Source organism: Hyperolius riggenbachi, chromosome 6, assembly GCF_040937935.1.
Source record: "Hyperolius riggenbachi isolate aHypRig1 chromosome 6, aHypRig1.pri, whole genome shotgun sequence".
Classification (NCBI taxonomy): domain Eukaryota; kingdom Metazoa; phylum Chordata; class Amphibia; order Anura; family Hyperoliidae; genus Hyperolius; species Hyperolius riggenbachi.
Window position 1 is genome coordinate 35,013,258 of NC_090651.1, and position 24,671 is coordinate 35,037,928.

Sequence of the window (24,671 nt, forward strand, 5' to 3'; positions counted from 1 at the left end):
AGATGACACGTGACATGATGAGATAGACATGTACAGTGCCTAGCACACAAATAACTATGCTGTGTTCTTTTTTTCTTTCTCTGCCTGAAAGAGTTAAATATCAGGTATGTAAGTGGCTGACTCAGTCCTGACTCAGACAGGAAGTGACTACAGTGTGACCCTCACTGATAAGAAATTCCAACTATAAAACACTTTCCTAGCTGAAAATGGATCCTGAGAGCAAGAAAGAGATAAAAAGGGGAATTTCTTATCAGTGAGGGTCACACTGTAGTCACTTCCTGTCAGGACTGAGTCAGCCACTTACATACTTGATATTTAACTCTTTCAGACAGAGAATGAAAAAAAGGAACACAGCATAGTTATTTGTGTGCTAGGCACTGTACATACACATGTCTATCTTATCATGTCACGTGTCACCTCGGGTATCCTTTAAATGTCATCATAAATTAATGTAAATAAGCAATAGTCAATATAAAAGTCAATAAATGCACAATAATGAAAAAAAACACATAATTAATAACAATTAAAAGCCTTGTGCCTCCTGCTATTCCTCCTGCACATCAGATGTAGCCACTAAACTATCAATCAGAAAATGTATCTAAGTAACAGTAAATTCTTGCAGGGCTGGATCTAGACTTTTTGCCACCTGAAGTAGTAATACATTGTGAAGACACGCCCCCTCCAGCTGGGCTGTGCATTGCAGGCACTGGCACTACGCTTATCTCCCTCTGCTTCATCCAAGGCAGCATCTCTTCCCTGCTGGTCCGCAGCATCTGATCCCCAGGCTGCCGGGTATGTGCAGCACCTCCTCCCATAGCGTCTCCGCCCTGCTGGCCTGCAGCATCTGATCCCCAGGATGCCGGGTATGTGCTGCACCTCCTCCCATAGCGTCTCCGCCCTGCTGGCCCGCAGCATCTGATCCCCAGGATGCCGGGTATGTGCTACACCTCCTCCCATAGCATCTCCTCCCTGCTGGTCCGCAGCATCTGATCCCCAGGATGCCGGGTATGTGCTGCACCTCCTCCCATAGCATCTCCTCCCTGCTGGTCCGCAGCATCTGATCCCCAGGATGCCGGGTATGTGCTGCACCTCCTCCCATAGCATCTCCTCCCTGCTGGCCCGCAGCATCTGATCCCCAGGATGCCGGGTATGTGCTGCACCTCCTCCCATAGCATCTCCTCTCTGCTGGCCCGCAGCATCTGATCTCCAGGATGCCGGGTATGTGCTGCACCTCCTCCAATAGCATCTCCTCCCTGCTGGCCCGCAGCATCTGATCCCCAGGATGCCGGGTATGTGCTGCACCTCCTCCCATAGCATCTCCTCCCTGCTGGTCCGCAGCATCTGATCCCCAGGATGCCGGGTATGTGCTGCACCTCCTCCCATAGCATCTCCTCCCTGCTGGCCCGCAGCATCTGATCCCCAGGATCCCGGGTATGTGCTGCATCTCCTCCCATAGCATCTCCTCCCTGCTGGTCCGCAGCATCTGATCCCCAGGATGCCGGGTATGTGCTGCACCTCCTCCCGTAGCATCTCCTCCCTGCTGGCCCGCAGCATCTGATCCCCAGGATGCCGGGTATGTGCTGCACCTCCTCCCGTAGCATCTCCTCCCTGCTGGCCCGCAGCATCTGATCCCCAGGATGCCGGGTATGTGGTGCACCTCCTCCCATAGCATCTCCTCCCTGCTGGCCTGCAGCATCTGATCCCCAGGATGCCGGGTATGTGCTGCACCTCCTCCCATAGCATCTCCTCCCTGCTGGCCTGCAGCATCTGATCCCCAGGATGCCGGGTATGTGCTGCACCTCCTCCCATAGCATCTCCTCCCTGCTGGCCTGCAGCATCTGATCTTCAGGATGCCGGGTATGTGCTGCACCTCCTCCCATAGCATCTCCTCCCTGCTGGCCCACAGCATCTGATCCCCAGGATGCCGGGTATGTGCTGCACCTCCTCCCATAGCATCTCCTCCCTGCTGGCCTGCAGCATCTGATCTTCAGGATGCCGGGTATGTGCTGCACCTCCTCCCATAGCATCTCCTCCCTGCTGGCCTGCAGCATCTGATCTTCAGGATGCCGGGTATGTGCTGCACCTCCTCCCATAGCATCCCCTCCCTGCTGGCCCGCAGCATCTGATCCCCAGGAGGCCGGGTATGTGCTGCACCTCCTCCCATAGCATCTCCTCCCTGCTGGCCTGCAGCATCTGATCCCCAGGAGGCCGGGTATGTGCTGCACCTCCTCCCATAGCATCCCCTCCCTGCTGGCCCGCAGCATCTGATCCCCAGGAGGCCGGGTATGTGCTGCACCTCCTCCCATAGCATCCCCTCCCTGCTGGCCCGCAGCATCTGATCCCCAGGAGGCCGGGTATGTGCTGCACCTCCTCCCATAGCATCCCCTCCCTGCTGGCCCGCAGCATCTGATCCCCAGGAGGCCGGGTATGTGCTGCACCTCCTCCCATAGCATCTCCTTCCTGCTGGCCCGCAGCATCTGATCCCCAGGATGCCGGGTAGGTGCTGCACCTCCTCCCATAGCATCTCCTCCCTGCTGGCCCGCAGCATCTGATATCCAGGATGCCGGGTATGTGCTGCACCTCCTCCCATAGCATTTCCTCCCTGCTGGCCCGCAGCATCTGATCCCCAGGATGCCGGGTATGTGCTGCACCTCCTCCCATAGCATCTCCTTCCTGCTGGCACGCAGCATCTGATCCACAGGATGCCGGGTATGTGCTGCACCTCCTCCCATAGCACCTCCTCCCTGCTGGCCCGCAGCATCTGATCTTCAGGATGCCGGGTATGTACTGCCCCTGCGCCGCATCACTAACACGCTCTCAGCAGATTAGTGATGGGATCACCAGCCACACGTGAAGTTCTGCTTCTTCTCTGACTACAGCGCCGCCTCATGTGACCTGACAGCACATAACAGGTCACATGAGGCACCGCTGTAGCCATGGATACAGGATGCTGGATGGGCGGATGGAGATCCCACCACTCGAATGCTGAGAGCAAGTTAGTGAAGCAGTGCCCCGCATTTAGGGAGGGGGAGAATGCGAGGAGGGGACATTTGGGGAGGGGAGGCGCCTCTTGCCACCCTCTAATTGTTGCGCCCTGAAGTACATGATTCACGTTGCTTCATGGAAGAACCACCCCTGATTTCATGTGTTGTAATAATGTAGAAAAAGGTGCACAGTGCATACAAAATATTATTATTATTATTATTTAGTATTTATATACACCAACAGCGCTCAGTCAGAGTGCCAAATTCAGGAGGGGAGAATGACCTAACATGTGTTGCTGCCTTTTGACAGCTTCATCGGAGGCACCTGCCATAAAGCTGTCAGTAGACAGCGACACATGTTAGGCGCCCTACCCCTACTCACTATGGTGGCCATTGCTCTGACTGAGGTCTGTATGCAGCATCGCTCTTGCAATCTGCACAGCAATTGTGCATGTTTTTTTGCACCAGGCCACCACCACCTGCCAGTATGCATTCTTCATAGATGCTGGATTGATTGATTGATTGATTGATTGATTGATTGATTGTGATTCTCAGCATTGGGTACTTTACAATAGCTATAATCATATTTTTTGTACAGTATCGACATGAATGTATTGTTATTTATGTATATTTCCTGATTAATCTTTAATGGCCACACCTGTTTTGCATGAGGAATAGCACATAGACAGGGCCGGATTTAGGCCAAGGCCTCCTAGGCCCTGGCTTAGGGCACCACGGGAGTAAGGGCACCAAAGCAGCAAGCTAAGCTGGTGCAGCATTTGCAAATGCTGCAATGCAGGAGATCAGGCGAGCGCCTGACCCATGGTACTCTGCTGTTAGCTGCCTGTGCAGCAGCCACCTTGCTCTCTGTGCATGTTTGCATTGTGGCCGGCGGCTATGGACTTGGACAGCATTGGAGACGGAAAGGAACAGGAAGCTTCTGCACTGGAGACGAGAAGAAATGAGTGACACCTTTACATACCTTTAGGAGGGGGGTGGGGGGATTAAGGGAGTCATCTGGCTACCTATACTGGAGGGAAAGGGGGAGGAGTCATCTGGCTACATATACTAGAGGGAAGGGGGAGGGATCATCTGGCTACCTGTACTGGAGGGAAAGTGGGGAGGAGTCATCTGGCTACCTATACTGGGGGGAGGGGGGGAGTCATCAAGCTACCTATACTAGAGGAAAGGGGGAGGGGTCATCCCGCTACCTATACTAAAGGGGGGTGGCTGGTGACTGTGGCCTTGGGCGGTAAAGAGTACAAATCCGGCCCTGCACATAGATCCCAACTACCCCTCTTTTGGAGGGACAGTCCCTCTTTGGGAACCCAATCCCGCTCTGTCCCTCTTTCTTCTTCATTAGTCCCTCTTTCGGGAATGATGTACAGATCTGTGTAAATACAGTATATGTATTTTTCTCCTGAATTATGTTTTAAATTGACTCTAAATTTTATTCTCATCTAAATCAATATATTTCCTACTTTTAAATGTTATTATGAAATAAAACTAATGATGAATAGACAGGACCAGCGTGGTTTGAATGATAAAATTACATATTTTTCTTATGAATTCTTTGTGATATGCGTGCAGGGGCGTAACAATAGCCCCTGTGGCCCCTGAAACTGCTAGGGGGCCCGGGGCAGGGGGGCACCCACCCCTCCTCCCTCTCATTACCCACATGCAGAGTAACACAGGTAGTGGAGTAATGATTACCTGCTATAGCACTGAGGGTCATGCATCACAGCCATACGCTCTCAGCTGCCATTGGCAGGCTCGTAATCACATGACCAATGCAAGTCACGTGATTGGGAGCCAGCGAATGGCAGCTGAGAGTGTATGGCTGTGATGCCTAGAGGAGACTGGTGCAAGTAAGCATTACCCTGGTACCAGCGATATTCTGCATAGGTGTCGGGGATGGGTGTGTTCGTGGGGTACAGTGAGGAGAAGTTTGGATTACAGGGGCCTCATGACAATTTCGTAGGGGCTGTTGTGTGTGACTAGGGGTGTGGCAGGGGTGTGTCTAGAGGTGTGGCGGGGGTATAGCTTAAAGAGGAACTCCAGTGAAAATAATGTAATAAAAAAAGTGCTTAATTTTTACAATAATTATGTATAAATTATTTAGTCAGTGTTTGCCCATTGTAAAATCTATCCTCTCCCTGATTTACATTCTGACATTTATCACATGGTGACATTTTTACTGCTGGCAGGTGATGTCAGTGGACGGAGAAGCTGCTTGCTTTTTTGGCAGTTGGAAACAGCTGTAAACAGCTATTATTTCCCACAATGCAACAAGGCTCTCACAGTGTGATGACAGAACCATGGTCCTGACATCACACTGTGGGAGGGGTTTCACCACAATATCAGCTACAGAACCCCCTGATGGTCCGTTTGAGAAAAGGAATAGATTTCTCATGGGAAAGGGGGTATCAGCTACCGATTGGGATGAAGTTCAATTCTTGGTTACGGTTTCTCTTTAAAGTGTCCCTCTTTCCTAACTCAAAAAGTTGGGAGGTATGATAGTGAGAGCAAAAAGTTTTTAACTATTGTTTTTTTTCATTATTGTACATTGATTGACTTGTGGTTTACATTATTTTTTGAATGGCAATTAGTAAAGGATTTTGCTTGATCGACTGTGCATCTATCACCTCTGCTGTGGGTGAGGATGTATTTGTTGTTAGATCACTTGGACACGTAGTCCGGAGCCGGTATGAGTGGAGGTTCCGTAACAATGTTTCTTTAGTAGACTGACGCCATTCCCATCCCAAGGACAGGAGGGGGACCGATGCTTGGCTGCATGTCCTGCAGGCCTTGTGTGAACTCTGCCTTACCCTTCCCCACACACCTTCTTCCTCATGCTGGAACGGTCGCCACGGAGACATCTCACCCAGTTTGGGCTCTCGGAGCAGATCGTGGGAACTGTGTCACTCCACACCCTTTATTGCAGCAGGGATAAGATGTCATTACTGTAGCTGCTGCTTCCCTGAAAGCTAAACTAGAGGCGATGGTGCAAAGTCACTGCGATAAATGCTACCTTTTCAAAATGATACCGTTTTGTTTCAATCTCAAGAAATGACTAAAATGAATATACACATTATATAACTAACAGTAATACGGTTTGTGGGCGATTACCTGGGCCGAGGCAGAGGCGAGAGAGGCTCCAGCCTCAGGGCACAGTGTAGGAGGAGGCGCACACCTCACTCAGCTATCTTTCCCCTATTGTGTTTGAAGCAGAGAGAAATAAGAAAAGGAGATACATGGCAGTAACTGCAAGCCAGATCATTAGAGATTAGGGTGTTGTGGCGCCTCTTAGTCTAATAGCAATCAGTGTGTGACGGCTGGGGTGGGAGGGATGGAGGGGCGCACTTTGGTGTCTCAGCCTTGGGTGCTGGAGGACCTTGTCCCGGCTCTGCCAATTACAGTGTTTCCCAACATTTTATTGGTATGTACCCCTTTTACAACCCTGTACTCACCAAGTACCCCCTAGCATAGTAAACATTATCACAAGTACCCCTTGACAAATATATATTTAATCGTAGATTATGATAATTGGTTCTAAACCATTTCCAAGCATTTACTATTGCTTTAATTAGCTAAAACACTCATTTGGTGTTGTTTAAATAAGATTTACCTTTTTCTAAAACTCTAAATTTGTTATTCTTGGTTAAGTACAGTATATCAAGCTCGGGGACCCCCTGGAACCATCAGAAGTACCCCCTGGGGTACGCGGCCACACATTGAGAACCTAGGGCCTATTACATATGAGCAGGGCGACAGTTTAAACAGTGAAACAGTTCAGATACATATTAAGTACTTTGGTACCTTCTGAGCTTCTTATACTGAAGATGCTAAATGGGTCTTATGAACTTGAAACAGAAAATAGACAAAGAACAACAAGCTAAGATTCAACATTGTCCTTAAAAGACATCCGAGGTGACATGTGACATGATGAGATAGACGTGTGTATGTACAGTGCCTAGCACACAAATAACTATGCTGTGTTCCTTTTTTCCTTTCTCTGCCTAAAAGTGTTATAAATCAAGTGACAGTTTCTGTCTCGGTCGGGACCGGGTCGGACTATAGCGTAGCCCTCACTGATAAGGAATTGCAGCCATAAAACACTTTCCTAATGCTAAACGTCTTTTTATAGCAGGAAAGAGATAAAAATGATCAATAGCGCATAGATTTTAGCTCTGGCATACGTCAATGAATGTGCCATTGAGAAAAGACCATGAAACGGTATAAACTTAAAAAGTGATTTAAATTTAAAATAAAACTGCGGGATAACCAAAAAGTCATTTTTAGAAGGAGGATAGTCTAGATAGAATTGTTTATCTCATTTGTTTATTTTCACCTCGGATGTCCTTTAACCACTTCAGCCTTCAGTCGTTTTCACTTTAAGCATCCAAACAATGTTCACCTCCCATTCATTAGCCTATAACTTTACCACTACTTATCACAATGAACTGATCTATGCCTCGTTTTTTCCGCCACCAATTAGGCTTTCTTTGGGGGGTACATTTTGCTAAGAGCCACTTTACTGTAAATGCATTTTAACAGGAAGAATAGGGAAAAAAGGAAAAAATGCATTATTTCTCAGTTTTCGGCCATTATAGTTTTAAAATAATACATGCCTCCTCAATTAAAACTCACGTATTGTATGTGCCCATTTCTCCCGGTTATTACACCGTTTAAATTATGTCCCTATCACAATGTATGGCGACAATATTTTACTTGTAAATAAAAGTGCATTTTTTCCGTTTTGCATCCATCACTATTTACAAGCTTATAATAAAAAAAAAAATAGAAATATTTCATGTTTACATAGATATTTAAAAAGTTTAGACCCTTAGGTAAATATTTCTGTGGTTTTTGTTTTTTTTAATTGTAATGTTTTTTTTTTATTATTAAACATTTTATGTGGGTATTTTTGGGAGGGTGGGATGCAAATTAATTATTTTTTGTACATATTGGTCTATTTTTTTTATTTTTTTTTGCATTTTCATGCAGTTAGCTTTTTGGCCACAAGATGGCAGCGATGAGTTTATTTCCAATGACGTCACTCTAAGCATAGAGTGACGTCGGGGGAAATAGGAACAAAAAAAACTCAGCTTCCGTGCGAAGCTGACGGTTTTTCTCGGGGGGAGAGCAATCAGTGATCGGCACCATAGCCCGATTCACTGATTGCCTGGCTAGCGAACCGTGGGCCGGGAGTGCGCGTGCACGCACACATGGCCTCCTGGGCGTAGCTAGTACGTCCAGGAGGCCAAAGTAGTTAACGGGGCACTATGGCGAAAAATTGTAAAATGTAAAATATGTGCAACCATAGACAATTAAGAAGTACATTTTTTCCAGAGTAAAATGAGCCATACATTACTTTTCTCCTATGTTGCTGTCACTTACAGTAGGTAGTAGAAATCTGACAGAAGGGACAGGTTTTGGGCTAGTCCATCTCTTCATAGGGGATTCTTAGCAAGGCTTTTATTCTTTATAAAAAGGATTTAAACAATGATGCTGGCCAGCCTCGCTGCTCGCTACACAGTTTTTTGCTTTTGAAAATAAAAAAAATCCCTGAAAATCCCCTATGAAGAGATGGACTAGTCCAAAACCTGTCGCTTCTGTCAGATTTCTACTACCTACTGTAAGTGACTGCAACATAGAAAAAGTAAAAGAGAGAAAAGTAATTTGGGTCACAGTTAAAGAGAATATTAGATCACCAGGGCCGGATTTGGACTTCTCAGTGCCCTAGGCCCGGTACCACCAACCCCCCCCCCCCACACACACACACACACTCAGGGTGCATACACACATCAGACCATAGTCTTTGGAAAATGAAAGATCACAGACAATCTTACCACCCTTCATGTAGTATGAGAGCCATACCTACAAAGTCTATTCTATGGAGCTGCACTCCACATCAGACAGAAATCTTACCCCCTTCCATGTAGTATGAGAGCCATACCTACACAGTCTATTCTATGGAGCTGAACTCCCCATCAGATAGAAATCTTTGCAAGATGCTGCACACAAAGATGCTGTACACATTCAACAGATCAGTATCTGCAAAAGATCTGTTCCTGCAAAAGATCCGTTTCTGCAAAATGCATTCATACTCTATGATATCTGCAGATCCTCATACACACCTTGTTTAACAAACATTCATCTACAGATCAGATCCACCAGGATGGATCTTCAGATCTGCAGATGATTGTCTGATCTGCAGATAATTGTCTGTTAAACAAGGTGTGTATGAGGATCTGCAGATATCATAGACTATGAATGCATTTTGCTGGAACGGATCTTTTGCAGGAACAGATCTTTTGCAGATATTGATCTTTTGAACGTGTTCAGCATCTTGCAAAGATTTTTATCTGATGGGGAGTTCAGCTCCATAGAATAGACTGTGTAGGTATGGCTCTCGGACTCCATGGAAGGGGGTAAAATTGGTCTGTGATCTTTCATTTTCCAAAGACTGTGGTCTGATGTGTGTATGAGCCTTTAGGAAAATGAAAGATCACAGACCAATTTTACCCCCTTCCATGTAGTATGAGAGCCATACCTACACAGTCTATTCTATGGAGCTGAACTCCCCATCAGACAGAAATCTTTGCAAGATGCTGCACACAAAGATGCTGTACACATTCAAAAGATCAGTATCTGCAAAAGATCTGTTCCTGCTGAAGATCCGTTCCTGCGAATTGCATTCATAGTCTATGAGATCTGCAGATACACACCTTGTTTAACAGACATTCATCTGCAGATCCGATCCACCAGGATGGATTTTCAGATCTGCAGATGATTGTCTGATCTGCAGATGAATGTCAGTTAAACAAGGTGTGTATGATGATCTGCAAATCTCATAAACTATGAATGCAATTTGCAGGAACGGATCTGTGGCAGGAACAGATCTTTTGCAGATACTGATCTTTTGTGTCTGTACAGCATCTGTGTGTGCAGCATCTTGCAAAGATTGTTTTCTGATGGGGAGTTCAGCTCAGAATAGACTGTGAAGGTATGGCTCTCATACTACATGAAGGGTGGTAAGATTGGACTGTGATCTTTCTTTTTCCAAAGACTATAGTCTGATGTGTGTATGAGCCTTAACGATCACTTGTTTGCAGGATACCTATGAATGTTTTCTCTCTGAAAAATGATGAATGATTGTTTTTCCTGTTAGAGCAGTGAGTCCCTAATGCCTGGTACGCACCAGATAGATGGGTTGAATCGATTTTCCGATCACTTATACAAAGTCGATTAGAAAAATGATCAGAAATCAGATTAGACCTGTCAGAAATAATCAATTTGAACCCATCTATCTGATGGCAAATTGCATGGTGTGTACCAGGCATGAAGTAGCAGAGCGGCATTCATCTCCCTCTCTGCTCTTCTGTAATCACAGATCTGTTGCATTTATTTTATAGTATTTATTGTACTGATTCTTTCACAGGTGTTTTTTTTTTACTGTTTGCCAACACGGTACAAATATATATTTTTTTTAATTTTTAGTGTATGTTATTACTTTTGGTATACAAAACAGAATGTAACAATACAAAAGTATACAACAGTACATTTGTAATGATAATTATAGAGAAGTTGTCTATCTCATACTAGACTACTGCTGCCTTTAAAATGAGCCAGCAAGGGGTTAAGATTTAGCATAGAAGGGGCTGCCATAAATCTCTCTAAGGAAAAACAAACCTTATCTGTTTAAGATTTACAATCCAGGGGGAGAGAGGAGAAGGAATGGCTCAAGTCATTAACAGAGTCTGACCAGCAATACATTGTTTAGCCCAGCTTGAGATGTAAAGTGGAAATAATTCTGTTAAAATGTTTACTTTTACTGTATCAGAAATTGTCTACATTGTGATCCATGTTTCTCTCACCCCTGGCAATAACTTTAGGAAATAATTTTAGGAAAGCAAATTTTTGTTTTTCCCTGGCAATAAACTGCAGCTTGTATGTTCAGGAGCTAGCACTGTCTCATCGCACACCACAAAGTAAGGAAAATACAAGGAGCTCTGGAATTCTGACTGTGTGTGTGCAGCAAAGCCGGGGCGCTTTGGAGCAGGAGAAATGATTTATTTTGACATGCAGCCTCTTATCTCTCTCAGGTCCTGCCGCCCTTTTATCCTTCTGATTTTTTTCCGCCCTAGGCCGTGACCTTTGTGGCCTTTGCAGAAATCCGGCCCTGTAGATCACTTGAAAGTAAAAATTCGTACATACTTGGGGCTTCCCCCTGCCCCCTTTGGCTTGTCTGCTCCCTTGCCACCGTCCACTGCCTCCCGGATCCCCCGCTATGGCTCCCGGTAACTTCGGGAGTCCAGGCTTACTGCACATGCGCTGCTGCACTGCGCCTGCCCAACAGGCCAATGTTACCGGGAGGATCCAGAAGGTGGAGGATGGCGGCGAGGGAGAGATCAGGCCAAAAGTAGCTGGAGGAAGCACCAGATATGTATGGATTTTTACTTTTAAGTGATCTTAGGTACACTTTAAGACTGTGACAATCCAGTGTAATGTAGGTAACATTACATTTGGAGATTCAGAGATTTCTCCAGGACCTAGATATATTACTCTTTAGCTTAGCAGTGAGAGGCCACAAAATGGGTTAGGGGGTGTAGGAGTGGGTAGGGGGCAGGGGTATCCATGTGCATCATTTGAGGTTAGGGAACCCTAGTCATTGAAACTTCTGGTTTGGGCACTTATATGCTCATGTGGGAGGGGTAGGGAGACAGTGGAAGTATTGGGTATATAGGGGACACCACATCTTTTCTAAATTGTCAGTTTTATTGTCTATGATGGCTTTTAACTTGTCATACAACACAGAATAACCAAGGTTGTCTTCACCGTGTCAACTATCGAGGCTAAGGCTTAGCGATTTCCAAGCCCTGGCTATTGCTAATTTGACTTCAGCAAAGACGTGGGTTATTAGCCTATATTGTACCTGCAAAATCTGATCAGGCTGAAGGCTCATACACATGTACCATGCAGGTTGGAACGTGTGTACAAGTCTTTTAAATAACTTTGTTGTTTTTGAATGCGGACATGTTGTGCAGTTTGTCGTTTAGCTTGCACGCATAGTATTTAAGTGAGTTGGTTGGCACGTGTGTACATACGTGTGCGGTTGGTCATGTTTTGCGGTTGGTTGTGCATTATGTTGGATATTTGCATGAGCCTTTCCGCAAAGAAGGGCTATGTCAGGAGTTTTAGGGACTTGGTTGCCTACTATTGTGTGGAAGATTTGGTAAGTTCTGTGCCAAAGTTTACGGTCCATGGAACATGACCACCAGGTCTGTAGAAAGGTGCCTTTTTGCCTCCATCCCCAAAAACAGAGGTCTGGCATGTTATTACCAAACTTGGCCAGCCTGTCTGGAGTTATATAGTACCGAAACATGAGTTTGCAATGTGTTCCTACCACGTTAGTGCAGACTGGACTTTTGGGTATGTGTTTTCATAAGATATGTAAGTCTTCCAACTCAAAAGTATTATTCAAATCGTCCTCCCATTTACAAATGTATTTAGGTTTAGGGCCGAAATTGGTTGCATGTATCGAATGGACATGCTGCAAGATGTTGGGCCGTTGTGGTTGATCAGGAGTGCAACAGTAACGGTAAGCGATATCGGGATGAGCGCCGAACAATGAAACCCCCGACGCTGTCCCCCCTAATGTCAAATGTGCCTCACTGGTGCCTGGTGCAGTATACTTTACCTGTCCGAGTCCACCACTGGCTCCGGGCTCCGTCTTCCGTCCATGCACACAGCCCACGTGGTTGCTGTAGCGTGGTAGATAGTGCATCAAGGGGGGCACATTTGACATTGGGGGGGGACAGCATCGGGCTGGGCGGTGGATACAGCAGCACAAGGTCGATTCCTGATCTGCTTCGGCATGAAATCGATTGGGAATTGGCCTGCAATGTATCGGCAGCTGACAGATCCCTCTCTAATCAGATTCTATCAGAGAGAGATTTGTCTCTTGGTCACATCTGCCCATTATCGCTAGATGTATAACTACCTTAATGCTTTTCTCAAGAGCTTTAGAAGTTCTTGGATGAGAAGTGGTTGATATTGTTACAGTGTAAAACAATTCCTGTGTTTGGTAAACACTACAACCATGTCCTCACCAGAACCAGCAAGATAGGTGGAAATAACTAATATAAACAGCATGAGACTTCGGTGAAGTCCTTCACAATGTTTTTGCATAATAGAATGTTGGCACAGTGGATAAAAGGGAACCACTCTTGTCTTGAAGCTCAAGGTCCTTCTGAATTCCTGCAATAGACACATGCATGGAATTTGTATGTTTTAACCATGTTTGTGAAGGTTTCCTCTGGGTCCATCCAATAAACATGCCCATATTAGCTTCTCTACCAAAACTGGTCCTAAAAACTGGTATGGACATAAGATTTCGTCCCTACTGAAGCACAGTGAGTGATGTTAATGGTCTAATGTTCTCTGTAGTTTTCTGACAAACTATTCACTACTAAATACAATGAAGAAAATGTATGAAAAGCTATTCGTTCCTTTCGAGTACTGTAACAATATGATCTCCTCTTTCCATCTACAGGATGTGCGGTCCTTTCAGGATGAACGCCTGCCATTATGACAAACGAATGGACTTTTTCTACAACCAGAGTAAGTCTCAGACTGAAGATGATTGGACAGGGACCAAGTTGATCATGCTGTTCTGTTTTGGTGCGTGCTGCTGTCTGTTCATATTTGTTTCTAACCTCTTGGTCATCGCTGCTGTGGTCATCAACAAAAGGTTTCACTATCCGTTCTACTACTTACTGGCCAACCTGGCTGCTGCAGACTTGTTCTCTGGGATTGCCTATGTTTTTTTGATGTTCCACACTGGACCAGTTTCAAAAACTCTTACTGTCCATCGATGGTTCCTGCGACAGGGACTCTTGGACACAAGCATGACGGCATCATTGGCCAATCTGTTGGTCATTGCTGTTGAAAGACACATTTCCATTGTGCGAATGAGAATCCACACCAACCTTACCAAAAGAAGAGTTACATGCCTCATTTTGCTCATCTGGGGTATAGCCATTTTTATGGGAGCTGTGCCCACGCTGGGGTGGAACTGTATTTGTGACATTAGCACGTGCTCCTCTCTGGCACCCATTTACAGCCGGAGTTATCTGACTTTCTGGACTGTCTCGAACTTGGTAGTGTTCTTCATCATGGTGGTGGTCTACCTGAGGATCTATATGTATGTCCAGAGGAAGACCAATGTCTTGTCTTCACACACCACAGGTTCTATAAGTCGGAGACGGACCCCAATAAAGTTGATGAAGACAGTCATGACTGTATTAGGTAAGGCAGAGTTCTAATTGCTGGTGAAGCTTTTTATTCAATCCCACTCAAGGTATATCTAAACAACAGTTTCAACTGAACTAATTTTTGTATTCTGGAACAGAGTTTCCCAACTCAATCCTCAAGTATGCCCAACAGTGAATGTTTTGCAGAAAACCACAAACATTCACAGGTGGGGTAATTAGTGTCTCAGTAGAAATCATTAAATGACAACTATCAAAGTTAACTAATATTCTAAATGCCACATATATTACCAGTAATTACTAGCAAATAACAAAACAAATGCTTTTTTCCCCTTTTCATAACTTATGTGAAGAAAATATGACATTTACAGAGAACAGTTTTCACTGTGGGCATTACTATGGAAGACTGTGTCCAGCACATCCATCATACAGAGACAGTCCTCACTGACTGTAATCCTGTGACTGGAATGTCTTCAGAACAATTGAAAGCAGAGTTATAGCATCAAAATAGTATGTTATAGTGTGTGCCTGATCCTGTGTCTCTGCTTTACACAGTTCTAAAGTAAACCGAGATTATAGCCATTCTGAACAGTGTGTGTAACCATCCAAGTACAGGAATAAAGTAAGACCCTTTCTCTTTAGAGCCTTTTTCTGTAGCTGACAAATTTCTGTCAGCTGTTCTCATATGATATGTGAGAAAGCAGACAGGGCAGAAACTAACAGTAAATCCTTCCTCTGTGAATAATGGCAGGGAAGTGGCACCTATCTACACGGATGGTACATTCCTGCCTTCGACGCCGACTTCTGAGGCAGGGACCTGTTATGCCTGGTACTGACGATGCAATTTCACATCAGATTGTTGGTCGATTTGATTATTTCCGAAAGGTCAGATCTGATTTCCAATTAGTTTTCTGATCAATTTTCCGATCACTTCTATACAAAATTGATCAGGAAATCGATTGGAAATCAGATCTTTTGGAAATAATCGATTGGATCGGTAAATTGCATCATGTGTACTTGGCATTACACACATTTCCTTCACACAGGCTGTGATAAGAGACTTCTGAAAAGCTTTCTATTGTTGCTGGCTAAAAGCTCTATAGGTATGTGGGGTTTACAGAAGGACAGTTTCTTTGATAGTTGTCCTTTAACGACCTCTGTGGATTTCCTCAAAACATGCAATGTTTGGTTACCTGAGGATTGAGTTGAGAAAAACTGTTCTAGAAGACTTTAGTAATCCTAGGGGCTTATTTATAAATGTGGGGGTCTCAGTGGAAATGAAGGCACCCTTATACCTATGCCTACTCCCTAATGCTAATCGTATATGTATTGGGACTCATTTACTAAGGCTGGAGGAACATATGTGAACAAGAGAACCTGAATTGGGTTTTACAAAAATGTCACTTATTGGGCTTGATTCACTAAACCGTGATAACTCAAATATCACACCTTATCAAAGTGAACACGCCTTATCAGAGTAGCATAGCGATCGCTACAAACTTATGCCTGCTAATTGGCAATGGCACTCGTTCTGTCCTGAGCCCCTGTGGGTTTGTCGCGCTATGCTACTCTGATAAGGCGTGTTAACTTTGATAAGGTGTGATAACTTTGATAAGGTGTGATATTTGAGTTATCATGGACAGTTTAGTGAATCAAGCCCCTTATGTGGCAAATGTTTGTAACTCTCTACTGGGTGATAGGAGAACAGAGTGGGAATGCTGTAATATTGCATATATATTCTGGAAAGAGCAATACAGAGCAGTGTGTATATCAGCAAATAATTAGTTCTGCCGCCCAATGTGTCTCTGACTTAAAGGAAACCTGAACTGACCTGACCGCGGCTAAGTATTATTACTGCCGACTTGCAAGTTGATGGCCACGGCGTCGTCACGTGCGCTCCCGTTGCTGGGAGCATCCTGTGCAGGCACAGTACATGAAAGCCTCGTAGTGCACCTGCGCAGGACGATCACGGCGATGGGAGGTCATGCGTGGCCAGGGCCGCGTATGCGCAGTGAACACTGACTTGCAAGTCGGCGATAACGAAACTTAGCAGCAGTGGGGTGAGTGGAGGATCGTTCCAATTTTGCACGGGCACAGGGCAGCTGCAGGGAGTTGGCATAAGCCCCAGGTAAGTGAAGCTCTTTTTTTAAAGTCAGTTCAGGTTTCCTTTAGGCTTCTTGCACACCAAGACGTTGTGTTAGGTGCCACGTTAAGGTCGCATAACGTGCACCTAACACAACGTATGGTGCTGCAAGAGCCGACGGTAGAGTGAGCCGCGTTCGGCGTCTCGATTCCTATAATGTCTCCCAGAGTGGCGCTGATTGGCCAGCGGGACCACGTGATGCGGAGCGAGACACTCCGCATCACGTGGTCCCGCCGGCCAATCAGCTGCCGCCAGTGCAGTGAATATTAAGTAGCCATGTGCGCGGCTACTGTAGCTGGCTCTCCCCGCCTCCTCTCCGCCCCCCACTGCGCATGTGCAAACAGTCTAACGCGGCTATAGCCGCTCCAACGCCGTAGCATGCTGCACTTTGCACCGAACGTGCAGCAATACATGTAACGCAACGTGGGCTGTGTGAACTGCCCACTTGTGTTACATTGCTGTGCGTTGGGGGAGCGTTACAGGCGCACTAACGTGCGCCTGTAACGTCTTGGTCTGTAAGCAGCCTTAGCATAAAATTACTATTCCCTCCTCTGTTATAGGTGCTCTATGAAGGGCCGGTTGTAGAACTTTTGCTGCCTGAGGCAAACTTGTGCGGATGCGCTTTACAGAGCCCCCACCCGATTTGGAATGATTGCACAGCACCCGACAATTTATTCTACTTCAGTCAGCTAGAAAGCATATGAAATAACTTGAGACATGATATGCTGCAGCTCAACACAATAACACACAGGCTGGCTGCGAGTCTGTCACAAAACAACTGCTCACCCTCAGCCAGTCACCATCCTCTATTCCTCCACAGTCAGGACAGCAGTGCCACCTCCTCCCTTCTGCTGTGCAAGTCAAATTCAACACTGCTGCTCTCCCCTCCCCCTCCTTCTCCCTCACTGTCAGACTCCTCACACAGCACAGCAAGCTGCTTTCCCCCAATGACTACCTCTTCACCTCAGTCTCTCTACTTTCACTTCGCCTCCTACTATGACAGCATTCTGTAAGTGTAAACACACATTACAAACATGCCGCCCCTGTAATTTCTGCGTCTGATGCAAGTGTTTCACCTTGCTTCATGAGAGAACCGGCCCTGGCTCTACACATTCACCACTGAGTTGTTCATTTATATCATTATGATACCATATTCCACAATGGAAGTTCTTTAATGAAGGGAAGATCTGTTTCACAAATATCAATGTATAGAAAAAATACTGTCCTTCTGCTCCCAGGTAATGACTAAGTAAACTGTGTGTTCTTGTAGTAGATAGCGCTTTCTAATTAGCAGCGGGTATACAGTTCTTAAATATACAAATTAAAGCAGTACAGAGCATCGTAGGCTGGTCAGGGTGTGGCAGGAAAGTTGCAAGACATCTTCATAATCCATGTGTTACATTTTGTAGTCAGTCAGTGAACAGAGGATTATGAAACAGAATTATGCAGGCACCTGTACACAGGATGAAGAACAACATCATTAGGACTAGAAAAGAGCCTAATATATAATACAGTGTAATTTAACAGTGAGATGTTTGCAGGGCCGGCGCTACCATAAAGGCAAAGGAGGCAGCTGCCCCAGGGCCCCAGAGCTTGTAGGGGCCCCCTAGTGGCTACAAGAGGAAAACATTTTTTCAAATCGACCTTATAGTTCTTGAGAAAATCGATTTTAAAGTTTCAAAGGAAAAAAATACACATTTAAAAACCAGCCGACTTTAATGGTTAATAGCAAATCCACCTTAAATTCTAGAAACCCTAAATTTGCAGGATATGTTAAGGAGATCATTGGGAATAAGAGTAAAAAACTATTTTTCAAAAAGACCTTATAGTTTTTGAGAAAATCTATTTTAAAGTTTCGAAGGAAATAAGTATACTTTTAAATGCGGTAAATGTCACTTTTAGTAGCAAACCTAACGGTAGTGTAATTTTACATGTATCAAAAGAATGAGCAATAGATTTCCTGACGGGGTTTTCAGGGAGTCCATACGCAGCCGCAGCGCTTTGGCCAGGGATCGCTATACAGCCGCAATATGGCTGTATGAAGATCCCTGGCATTTTTTTCCTATTTTCTCAATTTTTTTTTATGTTCAGAGTGTGGGAATTTTTTTTTTTAAATTATGTGGGGTCCCCCCTCCTGAAACTTTTTAACCCCTTGTCCCCCATGCAGGCTGGGGTAGCCAGAATGTGGAGCTCCGACCGATTGGGGCTTCAAACCCTGACTATACCAGCTGCAAAAAAGGTCCCTTAATGCCAATTTTTGCTCCGGGGTATCTGTTGGGGGGGGGGGGGGGACCCAGGTTTATTTTGCCCTGGGGCCCCATTGTTGCTTAAACCGGCCCTGGATGCTTGGTCTGGAGGCAGGAAAGTAGCATCCATAGTTTAGCAACACATCTCAATGGAAAAGAATGATGTTGCTACCTTCATGTTTACCTCACTGTATCAGAATAAGAGAAGAGAAGAAGTTATGGGCCCTCACAGCGGAAGTGAGGTCACTGCTCATTTCCTGGATTTGAAATGTGTAGCACGGTTGCTATGCGCTGCTCTCCTCTTTTCAGGTTGCTGACGATCTGCCAGTCTGCAGGTGTGCGAGTGTTGGACTTAGTGAGCCAGACTCTCACTACATACCCCCACTGACACCAATGCCTTCCTTATATGGAAGGGATGGAGGGAGGGGGCCTTTGGCTATCTACCGTGTTTCCCTGAAAATAAGACAGTGTCATATTCATTTTTTGCTCCAAATGTTGCGCTAGGGCTTATTGTCAGGGGATGTCCTATACTTTTATGAACACACAAGTTCCTGTGTTGTGTGTCCTCCTGTCTTCCCCACTGTGCTGCCTCTTCCTCTGCTGGATCCACCTCCTGTGTGCCCCTGTGCTGTGTCTCCATTGTGCCTTTAGTGTCCGCCTCTATCCCCTACACTCTTGTGTCCCGTGTAACCGTATGTTCTCCTGATGTCCCCTGTGTCTCCTGATGTCCCCTGCATCCTCCTCTTACCCCTAGCTACATGTTGCGCTGTCCCCCGTGCAGTGTTCACCTAATCCTCTTCTTCCCCCCTGCATGCATTTGTATAATTACCATAAATCTTTAAATCATTTGCACTTTGTTGACGATCCCTAGATCTGCTACTGCTATAATATGGTACCAGAAACCACAAGACACCAGCAGAGGCCTCAGTGCATCAGAGGCACACAGGAGACTCCCTCATCACTACTAGGCCAGTAGCGTTCATGTTTCGGCTGATGATCGGTGTGTGTGTAAACAAGGAAAGTGCAGATGATGCATAATTGAGAAGCACACCCTGTAAGATCTGCAGAGGGAGAATTGTTAGTAATGAAAGGCGTACCTGCTGGGCAAGCAACTCCTGCAGCCACAGAGGGGCCCAGGGGCATGGGGACCCCAACTTACTATCCTTCCTCTCCCTGTACTACACACACACACACACACACGCACGCACGCACGCACGCACGCGCGCGCGCGCGCACACACACACACACACACACACACACACCGATACTTACCTGCATCCAGCGCTGCAGGTCTCCTCCATGCTTCGCAGCTGCACACTCTGTGCTGCAATCCTCTGGCTCTCCATCATATGACTCGCATCAGTCATGTGATCGGGAGCCGGCGAATGGCAGCAGACTATGAAGCAGGAAGGAGACCCGCAGCCCTGGAGCAGGTAAATATCTCACCACTCCCTGAGCATCTCTGCATGCAGGTGGGAGGAGGAGTGGGCAACCACAGCCCCTGGCCCCGCACGATCGTAGGGGTCATGGGGGCTATTGTTACACCAGTAGCAGAGCGAGGTAGTTGATTTCAGCGCAGCTCTGTGACGATTGTTTCTGCACCAGCACCGCATGGCGGATTTGGGCGCCCAGAGATTCAGCCAGGGGCCGCACAAGTTAGCAAAAAAAAAAAATGCCCAAATTCTGTCCCCCCACCCACAACTCGGAGGGGAAATAGTAGTTAGCATAGGGGGCAGGAATAAAATTTCTGTCTGAAAGTGGTAATCAAACAATGGTACATACGTGTCTAGCCTCAAGGATATCAAAAAACTACAGTATATCATAGTAAATTCATAAATCGCATAGCTATGAAAGTATAAAGTTTTATTGAATATGAATAACAATTATATAAAAAGAGTGCTTTAAAAACAGCATGGGATGGCCACCCCGTCGTCACAACTAACGAGTATCACAACACACACACACACACACACACACACACACACACACACACACACACACACACACACACATCACACACACATCACACACACACACATCACACACACATCACACACACATCTCACACACACACACACACACACACACACACCACACACACCACACACACCACACACACACACACACACACGCACACACACACACACACGCATACACACACACACACACGCATACACACACACACACACTCACACACACACACACACACACAATGGCCGTGTACCAGTGCACAATGGAAGCAGGGAAACTCTTGTAAAGTGAAACAAGCTGCACAAGTAAAGTTCCAGTAGCATTGAATCCTTAATTATCCAATAATGGTACACCTCCACAGCAAGGCATATTCCAGCACATAGAGCTTGTCGAATGATCCACATGCCGTTAGTAATCTTCATGCAATCAAAGCAGTATTAGTATCAACAGTACATGCCATTGAAACGAGCGGCCATCGCCGCATCAAACAAACTGTGTGGTCTTAAACTTTGCTACAAAGTCTGTATGCTCTCACCGGATATTAATCCTTGCTTGGTGCTCCGTGTTCAACACTGGTGGATAGGACAGAAGGAAAGAAATCTCCGCAGTCGCTGTATGGTGCGGGCGATAAGTCCTCAGTTGTGTGCAGGCGGTGGTGGAACTACTTGCCACGGGTCCAAAACACATCAGTGCCCAGTTAGTTACGCTGAGCAGAGTGCGTGGCAGGTGATGGAAGCCCAATGGATGCCGTGGCTGCGGTGGTCGGGGCGGCATGGCGTCCCATGCAAGAGGGAGAGCGCTCCCGACAGTTTCGCCAGCTTCCGGCTTCCTCAGGGGGGCAGGGAGTTTGTGCAGGAGCAGGGTGTTCCGTTTTTCAAAATTGTCTGCACTGATACTGAGGCGTGAAAGATATGGAGGCTGACATAACATGACAACAGTCAAAGTTTTATACATAGCTGTGGCTTCCTCCAGCCCTATCCGCACGGATCGCTCCCACGCTGCCATCCTCAGCCTTCTCCAGCTCCAGTACCGGGTCCCGCAACTTTGGCCAGTCGCGGCCAGTCTGAGCATGCGCAGGCGAAGTACCATTCTCCGCCAGAGAGAGACGAAGGGCGCGCACTGCGCATGCTCAGACTGGCTGCGTCTGGCCAAAGTTACGGGACCCGGAGCTGGAGAAGGCTGAGGACAGCGGCATGGGTGCGATCCATGCGGATGGGGCTGGAGGAAGCACCAGCTTTGTATAAAACATTGACTACTGTTCTTCTCTGGTACACTTTAAGCAATACCAGTTTCCTGGCTGTCCTGCTGATCCTCTGCCCCTAATGCTCTTAGCCATAGCCCTTAAGGTGCATACACACATCGGATTTTTGCAAACGGGCGGTCGATTGGTCGTTTGAACATCCGGTCGTTTGGACGTCAAATCGGGCATGTGTACGGTCGGTCGTTCACCTGATCAGACAGTATTTGAACGATTGGATTGTTCAAATACAGTCTCATCAGGTGAACCATCTACCGTACACACGCCGATTTGACGTCCAAACGACCGGTTGTTTTCAAAAATCCGACGTGTGTATGCACCTTTATTGACAGTTCTGATAAGATTACCTGCTTCTTGCTTGTTTCTGGAGTGTGATTTGGACCCTCCTGGCCAGAAAGATCAGCAGGACTGCCGGGCAACTGTTATTGTTTAAAAGGAAGTAAATATGGCAGCCTCCATAGGCCTCACACCTTGGGTTACTTTGAATGGACTATGGCAGAGTGCTGAAAAGTTCTTTTAAATAGAAGATGAACAATGATGTCCTAGGAGAAAAAGTGGATTGAGTAAGGGCCAGGAGGTATGTGGGAGTCAGTAAGCTGTATATAAGGTGGTAGTTTGTGTCATCCTCGATAGTGTATGATAAAATAATTGGCTAAAATATTCCTGCTCACACGATTGTTTCCTTTGCTCCACTCAGTTTATAAGAAACCTTTTTGGGTTTGTTTAAGGAAGAATTGTAGAGAAAACAACATAATGAATAAAATAGCTTATTTTTTTTATTATTTTTTTTTTTAAAATATTCATTTATAGATTATTTAGTCAGTGTTGTAAAATCTTTCATCTCCCTGATTTTCACTCTGAAATGTTTCACTGGTGGTAACATCTTTAGTTCTGCCAGGGGATCTGTACGGAATGTTCGTTACTGAGAGCTCAATGCACAGAGGGAGGTATTGCTTGCTTGGCAGCTGGAAAAAGTTGTTATCTCCAACAATGCAATGAGGTTCACAGACAGGAAACTGTCAGAATCGTGGTCATGACCAGGCCCAGATTTACATCACAGGAGCCTATAGGCACAGATTTCCTGGCGCCCTAGACTCCGCCCTCCATAAACCTACAAACCCCCACCGAACCCCACTGCAAGTGTGCTGGCTGGTGCAGCGGGCACTTCTCCCTTACTTCCCTTGCCCGTCATAGGTAGCTTCAGGTAGGTGAGTGTCCCTGTAGCCAGAGGTACCCTCAGAATGAAGTAGCTAGAGGTGCCCCTAAATAAAGGGAGATCTAGTCAGTGGGATGCCAAGAGCAGGGTGAGTAACCTTTTATCTACACTCTTATCAGGACTCTGCATAGGGAAGGGGGAGGGAGGCGCTCAGGGAGGGGAATGAGCTGCCTTTCCATTATCAGGCGCCTGTAGGCACGTGCCTACAGTGCATTATGGTAAATCCGACCCTGGTAATGACATCATGCAGTGGGAGGGGTTTCACCACAATATCAGCCATACAGACCCCCTGATGATCTATTTGAGAAAAGGTAAAAATTTCCTGTGGGAAAGCGTGGATCAGCTACTGATTGGGATGAATTTCAATCCTTCCTTTATTTTGAGGAACTTGCTGGGTCTCAGGTCTGGATGGGTGGATTTCCTGTGTAGGCCTCGTCAGTGAGGAGTCAGGAGAGTTTATGTAGGCCGGGAGCAGTCGTGGGCTGGGTGTTTATGTTTGATCACATCCTGCGCCTCGCTCTCCTCATGTTGGGACCTGCAAGTCGCTCTCTCCAGCCTTCCCCCATCATCATCATCATTATACAAAAGACATGAAACTGGAAAAACTCCCTTTTTCACAAGCGCTCTTTGAAACACCTCCGCAGATGAAAGCAGAGCTGCCTCGATTAAACAGATCAATGATAATCCTCTCTGCGTGCCGTGACTGCCTCTCCGAACATAAAAGGGCGCCTAATAGCGACCGGCCAATTACAGAGCCGGTCATTAACCTCTTCCTTTCTGGGCAAAATGGTTAAAAGGTGGAACACCGGATCTGAAAGCTACGTAATTGCTGCAGAGTTATTTGAAATGTAATGTTATTAAATATGACCTTTCTGTTTGAATGGGAAGATGTTTTTGATGGTCTGTGCCTGTCAGAAAATTACATGGCTCTTCCTTAGGGTCCTGGCAATGGTATTCAGTTTTTAGACCGTATTTCTTGTGAGAAATCCCAAGAGGCAGTGGCGTACCTAGAAGGAGGGGCAGCGGGGACAGTGGCGTGGAGGGGGGCCAGAACTCCCCCTCCCTCACCTGGGTCCCCTCCTTCTGCTCTGTCCCCCTCCAGAATAGCGGCGGCAAGAAGGCTCAGCAGGCGTGGCGGGCGGGCGGACGATTACAACTCACCTTCTGACTTCTGCGTTCCAAGTGCTGGAACGTAGCGTCCTCGTCGTCACAGGTCTCCGCCTTCAATGCCGCCCACTGTGCTTCCGCCAATCAGGAAGCACAGTCGGTAGCATTAAAGGCGGAGACCTGTGACGACAAGGATGCAGAGTTCCACCGCTTGGAACGCGGAACTCAGAAGGTGAGTTGTAATCCTCCGCCCGCCATCATCTACTCCTACAAGGATGAGGAGATGTGGAGGACTTTTAAAAGGATGATGTCCTGCAACTCCTACCAGAACTGGTAGGCCCCAAGCACCTGTCTAGGTTGCCTGGTGGAGAATCCTGCTCTGCCTGAGTTCGGTGGCAGCTCCAAGATCTGTTTCTTGAAGGATGAGGGGGTGGAGGGGGGGGCACAATGTGGGCACCGTAGCTGGTGGG

The 24,671-nt window shown here is 46.4% G+C and overlaps 1 protein-coding gene across 1 annotated transcript in view; it reads left to right on the top strand.

The window, feature by feature from the left end:
• Positions 1-24,671, top strand: part of LPAR3 (lysophosphatidic acid receptor 3) — a 43,451-nt gene that overhangs the window by 13,157 nt on the left and 5,623 nt on the right. Inside the window, exon 2 of the mRNA XM_068242451.1 lies at positions 13,543-14,297. Within this exon, the coding sequence (XP_068098552.1) occupies positions 13,544-14,297 (754 nt within the window). The 5' untranslated portion in view covers position 13,543. The remainder of the gene's footprint in view (positions 1-13,542; positions 14,298-24,671) is intronic.